The sequence below is a fragment of the Macrosteles quadrilineatus genome, unplaced genomic scaffold, assembly GCF_028750875.1.
Source record: "Macrosteles quadrilineatus isolate MER2022 unplaced genomic scaffold, UCM_ALF_1.0 Scaffold_1__1_contigs__length_201487025, whole genome shotgun sequence".
Lineage (NCBI taxonomy): Eukaryota > Metazoa > Arthropoda > Insecta > Hemiptera > Cicadellidae > Macrosteles > Macrosteles quadrilineatus.
In genome coordinates, this window is record NW_026542594.1 from 141,255,953 (window position 1) to 141,277,707 (window position 21,755).

The following is a 21,755-nucleotide window of genomic DNA, read 5'->3' on the forward strand; positions in this document are numbered from 1 at the left end:
GTCTCAAGTCGGTCTCAGTCAGTCATTAAACACAACTCAGCTGTTTCTTTTTTCAATTAACAGCTGACTCGCTGACTGTAAATAGAGTGATTGTAGAGTAGAGTAGGAAGGAAAGGAATCGGAATGTCATTCTTGAATGCTGAGTGCTTACGCGCATGCTCGACCTCGAAGTTCCGTTAGGCGCCTGGTTTGACTTGGAATTCTCCGTCATGTGAAAGTTTAGTTTTTGATTCCACTTGTTTACATTCCTATTTTAGTAATTTTCATTTGAAGAAATACCTATTAATTTAGTCTGCTTCTTTCGGTTGTGTGTAATAGTATTGTTGGTCTAAGTCTAAGTTTACCTACTGTCATAAACGACTTTCAGGTAACTTACCCACCTCAGAAGCATAAGTTAGTGGAGACTGAATTTTATTGGTAAGTAGGACCATGATATTTTAGAGCCTATTATTCTTTGTTTAGGCCTACACTAGTTAATGCAATATTTTAAAATGGAAATTACCTTAATTCTTAATTATCGCAGATCTGGCTTGTTAGACTGAGTAGCGGAATGGTCATAGTGCTTAATTGTCTTCAGCCAGATCTGATATCTGAAGGTTGCTACTTCGCTACTTGTGGTTTGAACCTAAATAAAGGTCCGAATTCAACGGGGAAGATATTATCTACAGAGTCAGTTCCCCTAGCTAAAAAGTTATAAATTGCTCTTTAGATAACTTAGGCAGTAGTTGGTTGGCTCCGACACGGAAAACATACTACTATAACCCAGAATGCCAACCGCATGGTAAAAAGCGTTAAGTACTTTGAGAGAGCTTTGCCTGTCAGTTCGTAGGCAGCGCCACCAGCATTGCTATGCTGAGTGTATAGCAACGTTGGTGGCGCTGCCTACTTAAATTGACAGGCAAAGCTCTCTCAAAGTACTTAACGCTTTTTACCATGCGGTTGGCATTCTGGGTTATAGTAGTATGTTTTCTGTGGCTCCGATCAGCTACATAACTTATGGCATTATCATATATAGTACCTATACAGAAAACTCCCTCATGTTTGGATAACTCAATACCGAACTCTTCTTTGAAATAAAAAAAAAATCTGAACCATCCAGAGTTTGGTAGATAAATGAATGGATAGGCCTAGGTTTTAAAAATACACATAGGCAGTAATCTACTGTTCTATACAAGAATACAGCCATAATATCCGAACGAATACGGTGATAAGCTTATATAAATGTTTTATGTATGCTAGAAAAAGTGTTTGTCTACAGACACTCCATCGTGTTTCAATCATATTCAAACGGAAGAGAATCTAATAGCCTAGGTACCGGTACCTAATTCATATTAGTGGTTGGTGGGATTTGTTTGTACTCTAGACATCAGGACAGAAGTCTTATGCCTAAGTCATTAGACAAGCGAAGTCCCCCTATAACCTTAAAAGTTCAACGATGCAAGAAATCTTGTAGCCAGTTTTAAAACATAAAAAGCCACTTACTTTTCTCAGGATAAAACTTTTGACTTTTTATAAGTAGGCTATATGATCCACTGAGCTCCATTAACCAACATAACTACTTAAACATGGCAAGCACAGTGAAATAGTGGATTAGTTTTATTTGAAAAATTTTAAATTTAGGACATTAGCTAGTGGTGTAGTTGTATTTTTCTAGTGCGGGAACACTCTCATTACTGTCAGTCACGGAAAAATATGGGTCGCTTACCAATACTGTATAGCCTATAAGTTGTTTGAAAAAGCAGAGTAGGAACACCGTTACCACACATTCCCGCCCCATTAACACCACTGGAATTTGTATGTTTACGGACAAAAAGTCATCCTCAAACTATCTTTTACTTTTTGGTATAGTAGGTAAGTAATACTGTCTGCAACAATTACAAATAATTTAGTAAGGAATTGATTAGATGGGTTTTACTGCACTAAACTAATGACAGACCAACATAAAACTAGTCCTTCAAGTATCAGGCAACTACGGAACATGTTTTGTGATATTTTAGAATTTTGTTTGGTTGTTCCCAATGATGGTGGTGGGTTTTCAAGTTGGAAAATGCCATTAATTGTTGTCAAATATTGTAGTACGGAAATATTAATATCCTATTATCGCCTGTTTTTTTTCTTGGTATAACCTTTGAACATCAATTAATCAATCAATTATTTAAAAGCCCCTATGTGGGTCCCAATATGAGTGTAGGATGAGTGGCGCGATCTTGTAGTCTTGTTAGTGACTAAGGCCGACATATTTCTTCGTCACAGCTGTTAATTAATAGCCGATACAACTAATGGCAACTAAGGGACCTACAGTTTATTGTGGAATCCGAACCACATTTTTGCCTTGGTATTAACGAATTGGTCTAATTATCAGGATAGTACTGCGGATAGTTGGTGCACTCACTAGTGCGGACATTAATCCACACCAGGGAGTATCGCATCCACAGTGCATGCCTATAAATATCCACAATTCGTGACCTCCTAATAGCTGGATTACAGGACGACGCCACTGTCCCAGTCTTATTGATACAACTAGACATTCCATCCCCATGTTAAAGTTATTGCCAGTTTTTAAATTAAAATAGTCGTAGTTGATGGGAGCCACCGACAGCTTGTGTTGATCTAAATTACTAATTTCTGCCAAATAGCCTACACAAACTTAATTAGTATTGTGATCTATTTAGCAACTGTTATGTCCCATCAACTTCGTTAGTAACAAAAAAAATGTATTTAAAATAGAATCTTAGGCATTAGGGCATTCTGTGACTGGCTCACACAACTATAGGTTCTTTTTAAATTTAAAAAAAATGGTGACAGCTGGGCTATATAGATGGGATGTTTACTTCAGTATCCAATAATCAATTGTATAATCATAGATAAAACACTCCCTTTTAGTAGATTTGTCATCCTTATGGAACAGCTGATGCTAATTTTATTGTTAGTGTTTTAGTTTTATTGTTGCCAAATGTAGCGGTGGGACACACGGGAGGGACGATGGCTAACTTAGTGTCAGCGTTCGCCGCCAGAACCGCTAAGTTGAAAAATTTAAATTAAGTTAATTTTATAGCCTAATTTTTAGTTATAAAATTAACTTTTTAATTAAAAAATTAAACTAACTGTCATAACCTAACCTAACCAACCAAACTTGTGGATAATATAAAAAATATATAAGATAAAAATGAAATGAATGTTTAGTTATAATTTTGAATTATAAAATCAATTTTAAAATTTTGTACAGTATTTTAAAATTAAACTATCATAACCTAACCTAACCAACCAAACTTGCTGATGATAAAAAAAATAAGATAAAAATCAAATAAAGCAAAAACTTTGACTAAAAGTTAATGACCCCGACGGGTTTTGAACTCGAGACCTCCTGAACACTAGTCCGATGCGCTACCAACTATGCCACGAACGCCGCTGGAATCACATCGTTTCGTTACGGTAATCGGGTTGCTTCAAGAGAAGACATTAGCCACTATAGATATGACGTCACCACACCTTTAGCCATCGTCCCTCCCGTATGCCCATTCCCAAATCCAGAGGTAGTTGTTTACAATTTGTTTCTTGTTACTTCAGTCAATTAAAACCTCATTTAACCAAATAAAACGATATAATCTTAAACAATAACTGGTCTCCTAGTTAAAATAACCAAATAGTAAAGCACAAATCATGAAAATAATCCTAAAATAATAGAAACCAAATTTTTTCTACCCCAGCAATCAGTGTCGATGTACTTGAACTAGACAAAAAAAAAACAAGCTTCAAAATTAACAATGGGATGAGGAGTCTACTTGTGTTGCTTAGTCTGTGGTAACTTAAGGGAAACGTTAATAAAACTGCACCATTTTGGATAGTCAACCTTATGAAGTCGGATTTGCAGCATCATTTTCTACTAATAAAAATATATTAAACTGTTCGAGAACTTTTCTAACACACTGCATTTACAAATTAAATGCCTTCCTTGATTAAGTAATTTGATGTTTGATGTTTGTTTCAGACGCATGTAATTATGAGAGTTGTGCTGTCCGTTAGAAGCCCAGTTGTTCTTGTGAGCTTTGTCATATTCTGTTGTCTTGCATTGCTGGTTCTTAACATATATGAACTGCGTTGGATAGAAACAGAACATATCCGTTACCATCATGGAAATGAGCAAGGACATACTGAAGATACTAAGAAATTAGATAATAAACCAATCTTCCTGTCATATAATAGAGATGTAAGCTTTAGGCTATTCACATACGTAATAGAGATTATTAAAAACTGTTATCAATAAAAGTGTTTTTTTTTGTTTTTGTTTTTTTTGAGCGAGGGATAATCTAGGCTGTTAATTAGATTAGATTAGAACTACATGAAGCCAGATGTATATTTTAAGGCGGAGATGAGTGAAGGATGAGTTTTGAATGAATTAAATTATTGCTACATTAATGATTTTAGATCAGCTAGTTCTAGGACCACTTCTTGAAAGCCCAGCAATAATCAAGGACAGCTGGGTCCATTTTCGAACCATTAAGAAGCTACTGATTTTTCTCAAGAATAAAGCTAGCGACCTATCATGACAGTCTTTGTTGAGTTCTGCCCAAATTACTTTAGTTTGAACCTCAAATTGTTGAGGATGGATAATTTGACAGGGTGTCCACATTCTGGAAAGTCAGGGATAGTCATGGAAAGTCATGGAATAAAATTCTGGTCATTGAAAGTGGTGGAAATTCCCAATGGTGGATGGATGTGAGGGAACTTTTCAATGCTCTAGTCGGCCGTAACCCCGTCTATTGTAGCATTTTTCACAAATGTACGACAATTCAATTTATTATAGTTCTATTCGTTTAAATGAGTTTTAAGTTTGTATTAGTTCAATAGAATCTGTTCCTTCCTTATCTTATAATTTAATTTAATATTTGTAGGATATTGTTAGTGTATATTAAAATTTTACAACTTTATTATTACTACTCAAATTTACCTAAAACTTACCTAAATTATAGGAAAGATAAAACGGAGTGGAGAGAGAACTTGGCCAGCTATGGGGACGGAGGGGGCTGGGTTTTCTCTTTTCCTACCTTATTTTGAATAGGTACCATATTTTATATATTACTAGCTGTAACCCGCGGGCTTTGCCCCGTTTAACTTTTAATTTTCAAGATTATCTTGTTCGCATGGCTCAATCACGTCCTGGTTGAAGTTTGTTCGCTACGCTCACTCACCTTTAGGTTGGAGCTCGTTCGCTGCGCTCACTTGCCTTCAGGTTAGCTCGTTCGCTACGCTAACTCGCCTCCAGGTTGAAGTTTGTTAGCTACGCTCACTCACCTTTTGGTTGCAAATTAGCTGTTGTCATAAATGTGAAAGAAATAATAGTGCTGCACCCTGTTGGTAATCCTTGTAACTTAAATGCTATTGAACATCATAGAACAGAACCAACTTGTTTAATTGAAACAGCTGTTAAGATTCAATAATTCCATTTCTCATAAGGTTAACATGGGAAACTCCAGAGCCACTGGGGCGGAGCCCGAAAGGATTTTTTAAATAAGAATATGCCTATATGTTAATCGGGAATGTGAGCTATCATCATGCCAAATTTCAGCCCAATCCGACCAGTATTTTTCGCGTTCACTTGTCACAAACATGCATCCAAACTTTCTCATTTATAATATTAGTAGGATAAAATGTTAAAAATTTAAAATGTTAAATAATGTTAAAAAATTATTTTTATATTATAAAATGTTGAAGGAAAAAAAATTGTTTACATAATTATTAAATTTAGGTATTCTAATAGTGAAATATACTTATTAAATGTACTACAAAACAATTTTGAAAAAAAAATCATGTCAGTTTCACTTTCTGGAGAATTGCCCGATTGAAGTCTCAAATTGTATTACTCGACCAATTCTATGATTGAAAATCAATAGCTCCAGTATTGTTCATGTTTTTTATATGTTTTAGACTCAAAATAATCAGTAAATTATAGGCTTTAATTTGAGTTATTGATTGTTTAAATCAGTTTAGCTCAAGATACTGTATTACTCAATCAAAAATCATAAACTTGATTATTACTCGGATTTCATATTTACTTTTACACTGCAGAGCAGCATAGGTCCTCTAGTAAAAACAATATAAAAATAAACAATATGTATACAAATTAGAACGAATGGTGTTTTTGGCCTCTGTGGACATCAAAATGAAAAGTTAAATCGGTCCTGGGCCTACTGGTCTTACCGTGCCACCTACGGTAATAGCTACAGTACTTCCATATAGGGAAGTTCGCTAAAAGTTAGAACTGTATGGGTTCAACGGATCTTCACTAAATTTGTTTCATCTTATCAAAAAAACCGGAAACAAATATTAAGATCTAGTGGAAGAAAATCACAAGAAAGGGAAGTAAATTGGAGTGTTCCACAGGGACCAGTTTTTAAGTTGTTCCAGGCAGTTCTGTTTTTAATTTACATTAATTACCTTCCAATGACCAAAACTATTCTGTACACGGACGATACAACTTCTTTTTTTCAAAATTTAGTCCAGTATTATGTTAATGTACAAGTTCATTAAAAACAATATTTTGATTCTCTCTTGTGTTTTAGGTAAGCTCTGGCCATTTAAAACATGTTTTTGACATGTTCCATCACTTCGGGTATATACAAGGTAACCTAGCAACTGATGATCACTGGGACGTCCTCTGGGCTCATGATTACCCTTTTAAAAAGCTTTACGCTAAACTGAAAAATCTTAAAAGTCATCAGATGGTGAGTAGCAACTGAAATCCTGCTTAAATCTTACCTTTTCAATATTAATGTTGATTAAATGGATTGCTATGATTCAATCAAGCCTCTGGGGGGTGTGGACCACCCTCCTGAAAAAGTAGAGTGATCAGGACCGCTTTAGTCAATGGGTCCGGTGGGTCTGGTCTCAGGGACCCAAGAGTCTTAGGTTTGTTGGGGGCAAAAGGAAGAGAAAGATTTTCATGCAAGGAAGGGGGAGGGGTGCAACTATCTCTTGGGCCCATAGCTACAAAGTAAGCCTACCGTTATAGGATCGACCGGCAGACACAGAGGTAATTTAACCTTTTATTGATTGTCATACCGATCCGGAACAACAAAAAACAACATAAAATGAAGCTATGTATAATAGTTTGGCCAGCATATCTTAAAATATGCAAACCAACTGCTGTTCGTTATATAAGAAGGTTTCAACTGAATATTATAAGATCCCCGTGCGTAGAACGGGTACACAGCTAGTCATATTGATAACAAAGAATTACAGGTCATCTTTTTTTTATTGAATGTGAATGTTTTAGGTCAATCATTTCCCAGGTTCTGGATATATTACAAATAAGATGGATCTGGCAACGACCAATATTCCATACATACCTAAAGCATTTAAAATTCCACAACAAAAGCAACAACTGCTAGACTATGTAAGTATCTTAAAAGATTAAAGATAAATGGTCAAATAAATCAACTGTCTGATTAATAATTACTTCCGTTGTTAAACCAATAAAAGTATATTTTAGCCTTCATGAAAACAGTATTTCAATGTCTAATATGTTTGAATTTCTACTAAAATCTTGTACCAGCCAGCCTTATGATAAGCCATTTACTAACCTGATATGAAGTGTACTCCAGCCCCTCTGAGTCTTATCAACAGACAAATATTGTGTTCCCATTTGGCCAAACAGTGCTCATACTGGGAGAGTGAATGTACATCATAAAAAAGGTAATGAGAACAGAAGATGGCATTTTAATGCCTCTTTCTCGTCCCTGGCTACCAGTTCTTTAGTCATTTAACCTTCTGCGAGATTCATGGTAAAGAGACAATTAAAGTAAGATATAGAAAAATCTTGTCTACCTTGAATTATAGTCCTCGCCAACTTGAGTCAGCCCAAATTGACCTGCAGGGCAATTACCCGCTGGTCTGGTCCCGCACGACCCTTTTACAAACCTATTAGCGATGCTTCCGAGTACGCCCTAGTACAATATTAACATTAAAATTATAATCTGATATATTATTTACTCGTTTACATTAATAACATAAATTTAACAAACATTTCTGTTTTTGTCCCATCCAAAACGGATAATTTTTACGGTTTTTGTTTTGAGCTATAAACAAAATACATACAACACAAACACAAGTATAAACCATAAACATTGTCGTTCAAAAAAGCTTTGCTAATAGGGTTGTAAAATGGTCTTGTGGGACTAGCTGATAATTGCCCTGCAAGTCAGTTTGGGCTGCCTCCAGTGGCGGATTTACCATAAGGCACTAAAGGCACGTGCCTAGGGGCGCCATCCGTTGAAGGGCGCCTGGCCGCGGGTAACGTGGGGTGTAGGCACATGACCGAGGCTGTAATCCTCTTAATCACGGTCGGTTGACCAGTCAGTTTTAGGTTGGTGTCGAACGCTTCCGCATCCGTGACGGGCGGCGTGCGTGGCGGCGGGCGCCAGGTGATTATCGATCGGTGAAGATGACTCACGTTCATGTCCCGACGTGCAGATGCAGACATAATATAGACTGCGAGTAGCAGTAATACTGGGGTAATACTTTTACTCCATACATCTTGACTCAAAGCAACGAGTTGGCTCACCGGAGCAACAGTCGTGGTGGGGAGCTGGGAGGAACGATGACGTCATATTACTTCATTCAAACCCTCACAGTGGGTAGCGCTCTTAGCGGGAACGATGACATCATCACTTACTTCCAGCTTTACGCTTTACTGATTTCTTTAACAGTCTAAAATAATTTATTGGTATCTTCTATGATTTAATTACATTTATAGATTAAAACTTTATTTTCTGAAGGAGGTATGACCTCATCATGGTCAATATAGGATAGCTGTAATCTGTATGTTATAAAAGGTGATGTGACACTAAACTTGGCTCTCGGTTGGTAAACCAGTTGGCCTACAGATATCATAGAATTCATTTCAACATTTATCTTGGACTTATTTACCACACAATTTGAGCAGTTCCAGATTTCATGAATCTATTTTGATTATCTAATCTTAAATCATTTTGAATCAACAGCTTGTGCATAAGCCAGAGAAGAAGGTCAAAATTTCCTCCCTTGCTACAGGAGAAACAAAACTTAGTTATTTTAGTTTCAAAATTACGTATAAAACGTTTAGTTGCCTTGAATATTACCCAAGCAATTATCATTTAAAATCCCGGCATTCTTTTAAAAAGACCCTGTATATATATATATAACTAACTAGAATATATATATCTACTAGAAATATAATTTTTAGGGTTCTCTGTTGTACTTTTACTACTGTAATTTAATATATTACTAGTAAACACGTTGCTCGAAATCGAGCAATTGCAAAGAAGTAAAGTAGTTATTTAAAAACAAATAAAAGTCATCGTAATTTTCAGATGAGTTTAAAAGACGTTGAATTGAAAAATAAATAACAGCAATTAAATTATACAGCTGATCAAAATGTAAACAATTATGTTATTCATAAGGATAACATGGGAACTTTAACAGCCACTGGGGCAGAGCCCAAGGGACTTTTTCAAAAATGTAAGCTCAGTTTGCAAATCTAAGCGACACGCTCTTTCCAATGAGATGTCAATGGATAAAATCGGTAAGGAAATGGCGGAGGAGTTCAACCGACAAAGTTTTATGTAGCGTATTAATTATATAGATCAGCAGCCCTATTACGTGAACACCTAAATTCATATATATATATGTATTAATAATTTCATAGAAATTATAAGAAAAACCAAAACAAAACCAATTTAAGCTGAATACATTTGAATTGAATTTAGTCAAGAACGGCAATGTGTTCGGCGATTAATTTAGGCTATTCATATTCATATTTATTCTTGTCTCAACAACAAAATATAGGTTTTTCTTAAAACCTATTAATACATCTTTAAAGTAGGCCCTACTCATATAGTGACTATGTTTTTCCTGGAAAATGCATTAATAAGCATGCCAACAACGGGAAGTTTAATATTGCTTTTGCGCTGAAAACTTTCCTCAATCGCGGAACACAAAGGTGCGGCCGGCCGAACGGGCCTAGGGGCAGCGCCGTAGGTAAATCTGCCACTGGCTGCCTCAAGTTAGGGTGGCGAGGACTATAGTCTTGCTTGCGTGACTTAAGTGAAATCAGCTTAAGCACCGGCATCCAGCATACGCAAAATATTTATATGATGATGAGTCGATTTTTGCTATTTACCTCATTCTCTGTGGTTTCCGGTTATGCGTTATTTAGTACAACCCTGAAGTGCCTACGTCTCAAGAACGGACACATTTATTTTCTAGCTCAATAGCTAGCAGAACAGCACAGTTGCCAACAGTTCCATCAATTGCAGGGAGAAGTTGGGAAAATAACGATTTACCACTCCCTTATCCACCTCACCTTCTATGTAGAGCACTTTCAATTATCTGCCTTTTAGTCCAATGGCTACTAAATCACTGATTCTTCGTATCTGGGTAGTAAGCCAAATATAAATCAGTTAAAATGCACAAACCTGTAGAACAATGTGATATTGAACATTTTATCCATGGACGACTGAGCCACACTAAGGGCGTACGAGTACATCTAACATGACACTCTTGCCCTCCAGTGGAATGGACACCGACCCCCATATAGACCTGCCACAGTGAACGTACAAAATAGCATATAACTTTTACAAAATGTAATACAGTAGAGTCCCGAGAGTCCGAAATGGTTGGGACCGGACCCATTTCAGATTACCAAATATTTCGGATCAAACTTTTTTTGTATTTTTTTAGTTTTTTTTATTTTTTTTTTTATTTTTATTTTTTTTATTATTTGTTCTGAACGCTTCTGACCTTGAAAATGTTTTTCACATTAGCTTAGGCTAGACATAGGGGTTGCGGCATTATCACTTAGATCAAATCCATTGGTGATTTGGCGGGATTGGAACCCAGGACGAAAATGAAAAATGTTTACTAAAAAAATTGCAAAATGTTTACTAAAATACTCTATACAACAAGTCTATTTTGATTTGATTTATCTTGGCTGCTACAGAATACTTTGACGAGGTACAACTAACTGTTGTTACACGACAGTGCTAGCAGTTTTGGCTTTTCCCAATGGGTGACAGCACGTACTGAGTCATCACTTTTTGCGTCTACAATAAAATGTATTAATGTCGTCACGCGATGGTGCTAGTAGTTTCAATTTTCCCCAATAAGTGACAGCACGTAGTGGGTAAAAAAAAATTATTTTTCTGTTTTGGATTAAGCAACTTTCAGATTACCGAAGTTCGGATTATCAGGACTCCACTGTATTGTTGTAGCGCTTACCTTACTAGTAGCATTATTGTACCATTAGACTAATCTACAGGAGTAGGTAATCATTATCTACTGAAATAAACATAATAAATTTTGCAGGTAAAAAAATATCCCAGTAAAAAGTTTGTACAGAAAAGCAATGATCATCGTGGAATAAAAATAGAAACACTGGACACCTTAGATCTGAAGTCAAATGGAAGTTTTGTGCAAGAGTACATTGACAGACCGTTCCTGGTTGATGGGTACAAGTTTGACATTGGAGTGTATACGATCATCACGTCTGTTGATCCCCTTCGAGTTTACATGTACAACGGAGACATCCTCTTTAGGTTGTTGCTAATGTATTTTAACAGTGGCTATACTGAACTCTTATAAGAATTGCAGGCCTTTGTAAAACGTTCTACTATTGATAAAAAATGTTATTTCATGTGATCTTGTAGTCTTGTTATTGACTAGTCTTGCTGACAACGTTCCTTAGACAGGACTGTTAATTAATAGCCCATACAGCCAATGGCAACTGGACCTTGTCATTTACAAATTGATCTAATTACCAGGATAGTACTACGGATAATCGTAGTATTTACGTTAAGTGGGTTCTACCAGGCAGCCTCTAGTTCAATTCAAAATGGCGGATTATATGGATTGAAATATAGTTTGAGATTGGACATGCCTCTATTGTACAAGCTCTCAACAATCTAAAACTAATTTGTTTCCAATGATTGTGTGCATTTTGTGCTCTTAACATACCAAAGCATGCAATGGATGGGGAAAATCAAAATCATTTTTAACTGTTAAAATTACATGTAAAAAAGCCTAATTTACGGATTTCAAAATGATTTTGTACTAAAAAAACAATTACGAAGTTTCCAGTGCATTGTTTGGATCTTTGTGAATATTTTACAGTTTATTTCAACTCGATAAACACTTTAATAATGCCACGAGGTTCTTTTTTGTAGTACCATGTTTACGCGGTAATTGACGGTAATTTCGGTAGTTGACGGGTAGAACCCTCTTAATCCACACCGGGGAGTATCCCATCCACACATCATGCCTATAAATCTCCATAATTTGTGACCTCCAATATGGACTGGGGAGGATCAAGTCCCCCCCCCCCTATAAGGCAACATGTTAATAATTTTTTCCCAAATTTTAGAAGTCATGGAAAAATTTTAACTAATAACTCAAATTTAGGTCAAATGTGTAAAATCAACAATTATGTAACCAAATTTAAATATTTTCCAGCCTCCCTTATGGAACGGTTGAATGGACACACATGCTTAGCACTCTAATTGGAATTTATTGGTTCCTTTGTAGCTTTACCTACCAGTATACCTGCTTCAAACACTAATTTGCATGTATCATCATCTTTATTCAAAGAAATGCAGTGTTCCAGAACTGGTAATATAGTGACTACTTATTCTTACACAAATTCAATTGACTCTTTTATTTTTTTTTAGTTATCAAATAAACGACCAGTTAGAGGATTTCGTTTATCATGTTTTATTTTGTTTTTAAGATACTGCCCAGAGAAATACCATCCTTTTGATCCCAAAAATTTAAACAAGTATGTGATTGGAGATGATTATTTACCAACATGGGAGATTCCATCTCTAAGGAAGCTGTATAACGAATATGGCTATTCTATGAGAGATTCATTTAACGAATATGTTTCTAGAGCAGGTAAGTAACATTTAATATTTATTTTACTTTCCTTGCAGTAAAGAAGCTTTTTTCGGTATTCTCGTTAATAAAACGACAAAGACATTTTTCTTAATGCTAAATGTAAGTTAATGCTTCACCCTGATTAAAATCATATAGCCTACAAAGTATTTTTTTTAAATTGATCATAAAATAAAATTATTACCTTCAATCCAACCACAGTTGTTGGATAAGTTAATAATTTTTACCTAACCCGCCATGTTAAACTTCCCTATCCCAAGCGTGGTGTATATAACTTCGTTACTTCTCGAGTGATGTAAAGTTGGAAAAAACTCACTAGGTGACGTAATGAAACCCATTTAAATAACATTTGAGTGCTTAACTTAAAAAATATACCTCTATGGAGCCAACGACGTTCAACGCTAGAAATCAGCTGCGCGCTTGAATTTTATTGTTATGTTTTGAAGAATTTTCCTAACCTAGCTTTTGTTTGTAAATGAATGTTACTGTTAGAAGATCAGTGAAATGGATAATGAAAAATATTGTTCGTAACCTCCTGTATATTGTCGGGTCAGGTAAAATCTTGTACGTTACACGTTACGCAAGAGCGTGTTTACATCACTTCGGTAAATTATGCAACTCGCTTCCGCTCGTTGCACAACATTCACCTGCGTGATGTAAAAACGCTCTTACTACACTTGTAAGGTAAATAGCTATTATTCCAACCAAGGGTCACAATGAATAATATATATTTTTTTTATTACTCCATTTTCCTTGAATAATTTCCTTTTCTTTTAAGGTAAAGATCCAAGCAAGATTTGGCAGCAAATTGAGAAAGCAATTGAAGCAGTTTGTTTGGCCAAAGAACCCTTCATCATTAAACTATTGTCATCATTTCCTTCCAAACGCAACTTCTTTGAGATGGTTCGTTTTGACTTTGTTATAGATGAAGACCTCAACGTTTACATTATGGAGGTAAATTTTAGTGTTTGCGAGGCTATAGTTTGAATAGTTCATGAAGATTGATAGTGTTATATTTTTAAATCAGCCATGTTTCAAAATGTTTAACTTTTAAGATTAAGGCTATACTATTATTGTAGACTAATCACTAATCAGTGACCCATTATATTCCGTTCTGCACAAAGCTCCTGTCTCATAAGAGCTACAGTATCGAAAGGCTCTCCTAACATGAGTAGGTCACTCAACTCAGAACTTACTATGGAAGTAACTGCTACTTTTTCCCAGAATGAGGTTTGAGTTTTGAAGGATAAACTTGTTATACTTTTACAATGACCTCCACTGTGGCCTCAACACTTTTTTTTTGTGTATCGTTTAGGAAAAAGGTCAGAAAAATTACTCACCTACTAAGGTCATTATTGTTAACTGGTAGATTATTAAATTGTTATATTATTGATAGGTTATTGTCAGATTAACAGTTTATTTGATTGGCTTGTTTTTTAATTAAGACGAAAGTTGTTCTGTAAAGCAGTAATGTACTGAAAAACTAGATAAATTAAAGACATTTTTATTTTTATTTATTCATTTCAATATACAGAATTATACACAATTTAATAACTTTAGTTTTCACATATAAAAATTTACAGTTTTAGTTTACAAAGGACTTAACTTTAAGTTAGGATATGTGCAGTTTTTTCTATCCTATATTTGTCTGGAGATAAAATTGTATACCGGTACCAATAGTTTATGTCAAGGTTTTAAAGAAATTAAATATTAACTATTGACTTAAAAATTAATAATATCAATGCAATTGTAATAACCACAAATTAACAACCTTCAAGTATGACCAGAACTGTGACCAGGTTATGTTAAGCCGGTTGGGCGCCTCGTTGTCACTACTACTACTTACTTTTGATCAGACAAAAGACAAAAGCGCTGTGGCTCTGACAACTGTCAACCCTTCTATAAAAAAAATGCATGCTTCGCAGTTCATACGAAGTAGGGCGGCAGTTTGTCATACAACATACAAATGCGTTCCGCTCTTGTGAAAATGCCAGAAAATAAAATATTTTATCTATTTAAATTCTAGTAAGTAGCCTATCACAATTCCATTAAAAATATCAATAAAAAATGGATTTTTAATTGTTCTTACAACACAACTATTCAAAAGCCAATTTTGCGCCCCAATGCTTCCTGCGCCCTTAGCTGGAGCCTCTGCCGCCAATGCCTTGCTACGTCCCTGAGAACTAGTGTTAACGGTGGTATTTTTTTATTAACAGTGTGTAGTGTGTCTTAATTACTTTGAGGAAGTTCGGCGACTAGATACTTACTTATATATCCATTGGAATACTTTTTCTATGTCCACCTGATCAGAACATCCGCTGTAAGGAGGATTCATGGGTTATTTTCTTTTTCAAATTTTCAGCTCAACAATTTAGAGAAAGGCAGTAAATGATCTCAGCGTTGCATCACTGTGTTGTAACAGTCCAATTGAGAACATTTTTTTAAAAACATGTGAAGTGTCGTCTCAATTATAAGTATTCTCTGATCTCTGTGGTAATATGAAAGTTACAAATTAGATCCCAGTAAATTTTTGTTTAAGTGACTTTTATTAGTAATTTTTTAGAGCAATGTTATATATATTTATGTGAATTATTCTTAAAGGCCTTGTAAAATAAGAAACAGTTGATAATAAAGAAAATTTATGTTTTAGGCAAATATGTCACCAAATCTCTCTTCTGCTCATTTCCCACCAAACAGACTCTTGTATGAGCAAGTCATCTTCAATCTTTTCCATTTGGTGGGCCTGGCCAGTAAAATAAAGTAAGTTTGACCCATGTTAGTTTTAGAGGTAAGTGCCAGCTCCATAAGGCTAGGGAAATAAATAAGTATAAAATAGCTTTGTCCAGCAAATCTATAGACTAAGCGAATTTCCATTTGTCTGATTGTATTTTCACTAAAAATGTCAGATGTAATTCATATTTAAATACTACAGTATTATATACTCCAAAGCTTGATATTCCTTTAGCACCCTTTAAAAATTTTCAAAAGCGGGTGCTCCAACTTAGGAAAGGCACAACATAATACTAGTGGCAAAGTTTCTTTAGCAAATGAACAAGCTACCCAATACAAAGCCAGTACATAAACTCCCTGAATACACTTGATTATCAACAATGCTTTGAGACAAGTATGAAAATAAGTAGGTGTAGGTGGGTGTACAAGCTCACTCAACGTCATTCAAAACTGATTAATTGCAGTGACATCAGCAGTGACGTCAGTTGAGGTAGGTCAGATGCGTGACGTAGGCAGGACAACGTCATAATGCGTGACGTATGATGAATGACATAATGTGTTGTTAGTAAAATTACATGTAGGTCAAAGACAAAGTGTTTAAAGTAGGAAAATGGGAAAGGGAAGGAATTAAGGAGTAATTTAGTTAACAAAGACTTAGAATGTCCAACAAAGGTTTAGAATGTAATGTAGATTAATTGTGTTGAAATATACTTACTCGTTCGTATCAGAGAAATCACCTAAGAACTCTTCGCTCATCATGTGTTCAATCATAGCTATTGTCTTGCGGTCGTTTAAAAGAATAGTTGAAGATATTTCAGAACACTGAATGCTTGACTGTTAAACAGATGGACGACTTTCCGTTAGTTTGCATTGGTGAACATTGTTTAGTTCAGTTGTTGATGAAATAGTAGAATCTAGAACCATTTTATTGTTATTGTTGCTCATAGTTGTTAAAACATTTGCGTCTCAGGAACGAATATCACTATTCGTTAGAATTTCTATTCGTTATTCCCAAGTATGGACATGATGAATAAGACCTGGTGAGGTCGGAGCCTCAGCCTGTAGCTGCGACGTTAGGTGGGTGATCCTAACCCAGACTACAGCGGCAGGTGGAGTTCCCTAGAGTACAGCAACAACGCTGGGATCTGTGTATTGAACCAGATTCCCATGGGACTACTGGTGGTCATGCAGATGATTTCGGGGGTGGCAACTAGTGTCCAGGGCCAGTGAACTAGTGTGCGGTGGAAGGGGCAGTGACAGGTCCAGGAGGGTTTATCCGGACCAAGGCGACATCTGTGTCACAAACCAGATGCTCGAGATCATCGGGGCGGTAAACCTCAGCCAAGGCCACTGCACGGTTAAGTGTGAAAGTAAAATCTATAAATCTATACGCGAACCCTTGAAGGCCAACCCAAATCTCTGTACTGAGGCCTACCTGGAAACTTTGCGCTTTATAGCGCGTGGTACTTGAACCTGGCATATAAACTTGTGGTTTTATGTTACAGAGTGGAAAAGTACGTCACATGCTCAACCATCCACAAGAATCCCATCAATTCCTAACTTACGCTTACTCTTTACGCTCTTTATTTGTATCTACTCTAAAATGTTGCCGTGGGTGAGGAAACCGTCTCAACCGTCTAAGATGGGTGTGAGAAAACCTTAATCTCGCAAGGAGGAAGTCGAAGAGGCAGTAAACACCTTTATCAACATTGGTGCATCGTCAACAGCTGACTCAGCTTCACAAGATCATCTAACAAGCCTACTGACACCCAACGCCTGTGACCTTCCCACACTCAATGGCGCAGATGGTTAGGAGATGATAAGTAGCCGCAGTGACGTCCCTCCACCATCTCTACCATCACAGACCTTCGAGACCATCTTTTTCACTGGAGTGGAAAAGAACCAGTCTACTTCACCCAAAAGTAAGTCTTATCCGACTGCTATGACATACCTAAATACTTTACTTACAGTGATGGATCCTCTCCAAAAATCTCCAACTGTCAGTCCTGTAAAATGTTTGTATGCTCCGTCGTCACTAAATTCCTTAAGGTCGTCAAGCCCCATACTAATGGACGATACCAAGCCACAGTGAGAGCTAGGGAAACTTAACCGAGACAGAACACAATGCACGTATACTTACAGACATTGACAGAAAAAAATACACAGAGTACAAAACTATCTAAAATTAATAGAACTCTGTGTTGTATGAACGCTGACAGTATACAAACAAGAAACAAAAAGAATCACTACCAACAACGTCATTGAGTCTATTTAGTACAATAACTTCTACGTCTGGACTTAGTAACTCAGCGACGATCATCACTACCATGTCAAATAAAACTGTCAACTAAGTCTATCACTTCAGCGACTTCACTTCATAGTACTTCAATAATCCACAGACCACCAACAAAAACTCAAATCAAAGTTTTCAAAAAAATGGAACGAAAAGTATGTTTACATTAACACATCACCGAGCTATCGTACGAAACAAAGGGGAAAACTTTGTACTAAAAGTACCTTACTACATGGAACTATCGAGGACGAAAGGTCCTACATTAGACGTAGGACTCAAAAAAAGGCAGCGGATAAAGACCTTTGTCCCTACAAGGAACTACACAAACATACATCACCATGTTGTCACATATGACCTACCCAAACACATCACGCATCCGACCTACCTCAACTGACGTTACTGCAATTAATCAATCAATTTAAATGACTTTGAGTGAGCTTGTACACCTACCCCTACTAAAAGCTGCATATTCTTGTACCTGAATATGAGTGTGGAATGGGTAGTTAGATGGTTTGTATTGTATACCTTTGGGCATAAGACCAACAGTTTCTTTAGCCTAAGCATTTTTTTTTAAATACCAATGATGAAATTAGGGAGAACATTCATTTTTGTTCTTTTGGAATGAAAATTGGATGCCGCTATTCCCATATAGCTGCGATGTGTACTTCGGTATCCAAGAATTAATTCAATGTTCACTAGCTAGCACCAACCCATTCACCTTACTGCACTGGTTGGAAAGGTCAAGTGACCTGGTCAAACCACACGTACATACGTTGTTACGTTGTTAGGGTTTTTTTGCATTACCTAACAAGTGCATAAAAAATGTTAAGATAATGTAGTTTGTATTTAATGTTAATAGCATTAGCATACATAGGTGGCACGAATTTATAATGTAGTGTTATGTGTTTGACAGTATGACAGACATGGAGGTAGCCACCAAGAATGTGATGGTGTCTGCCAGTGTGTGCTCCAGTGAAGCGTGTATCAGCTGCATGGCACCTCAGTGTCTGCTGTGCCTGCCTTGTCTCACGTCGGACACTCTCTACAGTCTGAGGCAAGCACACCGAGAACACACCAACAGGCACGAGTGCAAGAGGGTCTTCCCACCTACCATGGTAATTGCATCAACATTCCTGCTCATTAGTTTTAACCAATACCTACAACTAAAAATTTGATAATGGTTGTAGTGAATTTTCTACATTCAGTAGACTTCCAATAATCCGGCCTTGTATCAACTGGCATCGTGCCCAATACCGTGGTACCTCTCAATGTCGTTACAGGATGTGCCATATTAGTGAAAACAGCCTTAATTATGATGTGTTCAATTTGTATTAATGATTTAGAAATAAGAGTTTAACTAACTAACTTACACAATTCAAATTTAGAACCAATAGAATAGTCACTTTATTTCGAGTAAATTTTTACAATAAAAAAGATTTACTTTTAATGGTTATGTACAAACAAAAATTTATCCCCTTTTTTAATTAACTAGCAGTTACGCGTTGCTGCGCTAAAAACTATTATTTAATTTGTTCTTTACGATAAATAATAAAAATGTATACCAAAAACAAAAAAGAATATTTATTTTACTTAATACTAATTGCTAGTGGATAAACAATGTTTTTTGTTTTTTCATTAGGTGTATAAATATATCAGTTTTTAGCCGTACCTACCACTACGTGAGCATGCAACATACAGCTGTCCGTGTGAAAAGCATGCATTTTCTAAATTTTAACCGGTGATAGTCAGGGATTGCCCTTGTACCTTATAATGATGATTGCGAAAGCAATACGTAAAGGAAATTGTATTCGCTTGAATTCAAAGGGTAATTCAGATGAAATCATCGCTATTCTTGGGATTAAGACTATTTCTCCTTTAAACTTACCACTGATGATTGTTGCTTCAATCAAGTTTGGTGTCATTTTTTAAATCGTCAGTCTGGTTCCGTTGCAAAGCTTGGGTGGTTTAAGTTTCTCATTAGCATTATTGGAGTTCCTTCTTTAAATGACAGTAATGTGGTAGGTTAATGACAAATTGGAAGGCATTTGAATACCTGGGATAGCACGCATGGTTATTATTCACTTAATAATTTATGTTAGATTGTGTGGGTATGGAACAAAAGATTAAAATATCCCTTTTGACGGATCTGTACCAAACTTCACACAAACCATCCTTGAAAAATGATTAATAATGCACATACATACTTCCTCTTTTATAGACAGATATATATAGATTAGTAAACTCAGCCAAATTTATATTGGCTTTAACACGTTCGCTGCTGAGCGCTAGATGCCAGGACGGCGCCAGGAGCTGAACTAGCGCTCGCCGCTGTGTAACATTGCCGCTGATACACTGAATTGCAGTAAAAACAACAGTACCTAGTTATACTGGATAGCAATGTTCTGTAATAAAACTGGCTTTGGACATAGTACCAAGTGATTTTGATAGATAGCAGCACTACCCAGGCTGCAGTCGGTAAAGTAGTGTAGCTATCTAGCAGGAAAGAGGTGGGACAAAGCCCTGTTCTATACGACCCTGTTGGTGATTTTGGGAAACTATATTTTTTATTGTCAGAAAAGTTTGTCCCCACGAGCTGCAAAGAAATATAGGACGCTCGTGACGAGCTGGCTGATCCATGGAAACGTTAAACAACAATGAACGGAGATGTTCCGGAACGTTCCTAGCTCCTGGCGCCATGGCCCCGCTGCAGTTCCGGAACGTTCATAGCAGCGAACGTGTTGAGCTATGTTGTGTGTTGTTTGGTAGCAATGGAAGTATTTTTTAATTTATTATTCCCAATAAAGGTGCCGGGTTATCGAGTGTTCCGGACTGTATAAGAAACAAACTATTTGGAAGTAGCTATGCTTGAAAAAGCCTTTTTGACTTTCTATTTTAACTCTGAAACAATTCCATTCCTCTTTCTTTTAGGCTCTCTAGACAGCAAAAATTGTTTGTATGTACAGCTATAAATTATTTATTTATAATTAGATAGGACAGATTGAGGGCTCCACTTCAAGTTGTTATTCTCTGGGTTATCCAATAGAATAGCTATAGGTCGGCCGCTTGGAAATCGATCCCGATTACATGCACGATGAATCCTCGTACAGGTCGCTATTTGTCCGGCCGACCTATAATGGTGTATTAAATTATCAACACTACCTAAATTTATATTTCTAACCCGTATTAATGATTTTCAGGAATCGTCAAAAAATCCAGATATCAAGGATTCTTTGAGTCCAGAAAATAAGTTAATGGTGCAATGGTTCCATGCTAAGTGCCTACAAGATTCCTCGTGGTGCTGAATTAACTAAACATACTTGTGTGGTACTTATGCTCATCAAATAAAGTATTTACAAAGTATTGTTTAGTCTGAGGTTTCAAGGTACCAAGAGTGGTCGGACCCAGATACATGCAAACACCTACTTTTTGCTGTTTGTAACATCACTTACAGTGTACCTACATTATTTATAACTGTTTTTCAAGACTTTAATATTGTTATAAAGTAAAGTTATATTTATAAATAAAATTTGTTATACAGTATATTGCTGTTAATACTGTTAATATTTTCAAAACCTCATACAGTGGTTGTCGTTTCAAGCTTACTAAGAGCAAGAAACCACTGTGAGCTGTATTTGATTTAGAAAGTCATGAAATCCTGGCAATGCTCCCACCCCCACCAATAATCTTTCCTGAAGATGCCCCTGCCTGCTAAACTTCGACAATTGTTTGGTGAGAAACCACAATAAGGAGTCAATCTTGATAAGAAAATAAAATTTATGAATCCCGTGAGGGACTAAATACAAGTTTTAGT

At 36.2% G+C, this 21,755-nt stretch overlaps 1 protein-coding gene across 3 annotated transcripts; it reads left to right on the forward strand.

The window, feature by feature from the left end:
* Positions 1–149: 149 nt before the first annotated feature.
* On the forward strand, positions 150–21,714 carry LOC128985875 (probable tubulin polyglutamylase ttll-15). Of its 3 annotated transcripts, XM_054405833.1 has the most exons (10): positions 150–417; positions 3,989–4,207; positions 6,561–6,722; positions 7,274–7,393; positions 11,341–11,570; positions 12,758–12,921; positions 13,700–13,875; positions 15,572–15,681; positions 18,858–19,059; positions 21,142–21,714. In XM_054405833.1, the coding sequence occupies exons 2-10, from the start codon at positions 4,001–4,003 to the stop codon at positions 21,244–21,246; spliced, it is 1,476 nt and encodes a 491-aa protein (XP_054261808.1). In that variant the 5' UTR covers positions 150–417; positions 3,989–4,000; the 3' UTR covers positions 21,247–21,714. The 3 variants fall into 3 exon arrangements, with proteins under 3 accessions (XP_054261808.1, XP_054261818.1, XP_054261827.1); XM_054405843.1 differs by lacking the exon at positions 3,989–4,207; XM_054405852.1 differs by lacking the exons at positions 18,858–19,059; positions 21,142–21,714 and adding an exon at positions 17,157–17,567.
* The last annotated feature ends 41 nt before the right edge of the window (positions 21,715–21,755 follow it).

Coding starts and splice junctions, on each gene's coding strand:
- LOC128985875 (XM_054405833.1), top strand. CDS start 4,001: ATGAGAGTTGTGCTGTCCGTTAGAAGCCCAGTTGTTCTTGTGAGCTTT. Junction 6,723..7,273: donor ATCTTAAAAGTCATCAGATG/GTGAGTAGCAAC, acceptor TGAATGTTTTAG/GTCAATCATTTCCCAGGTTC. Junction 12,922..13,699: donor CGAATATGTTTCTAGAGCAG/GTAAGTAACATT, acceptor TTTTCTTTTAAG/GTAAAGATCCAAGCAAGATT.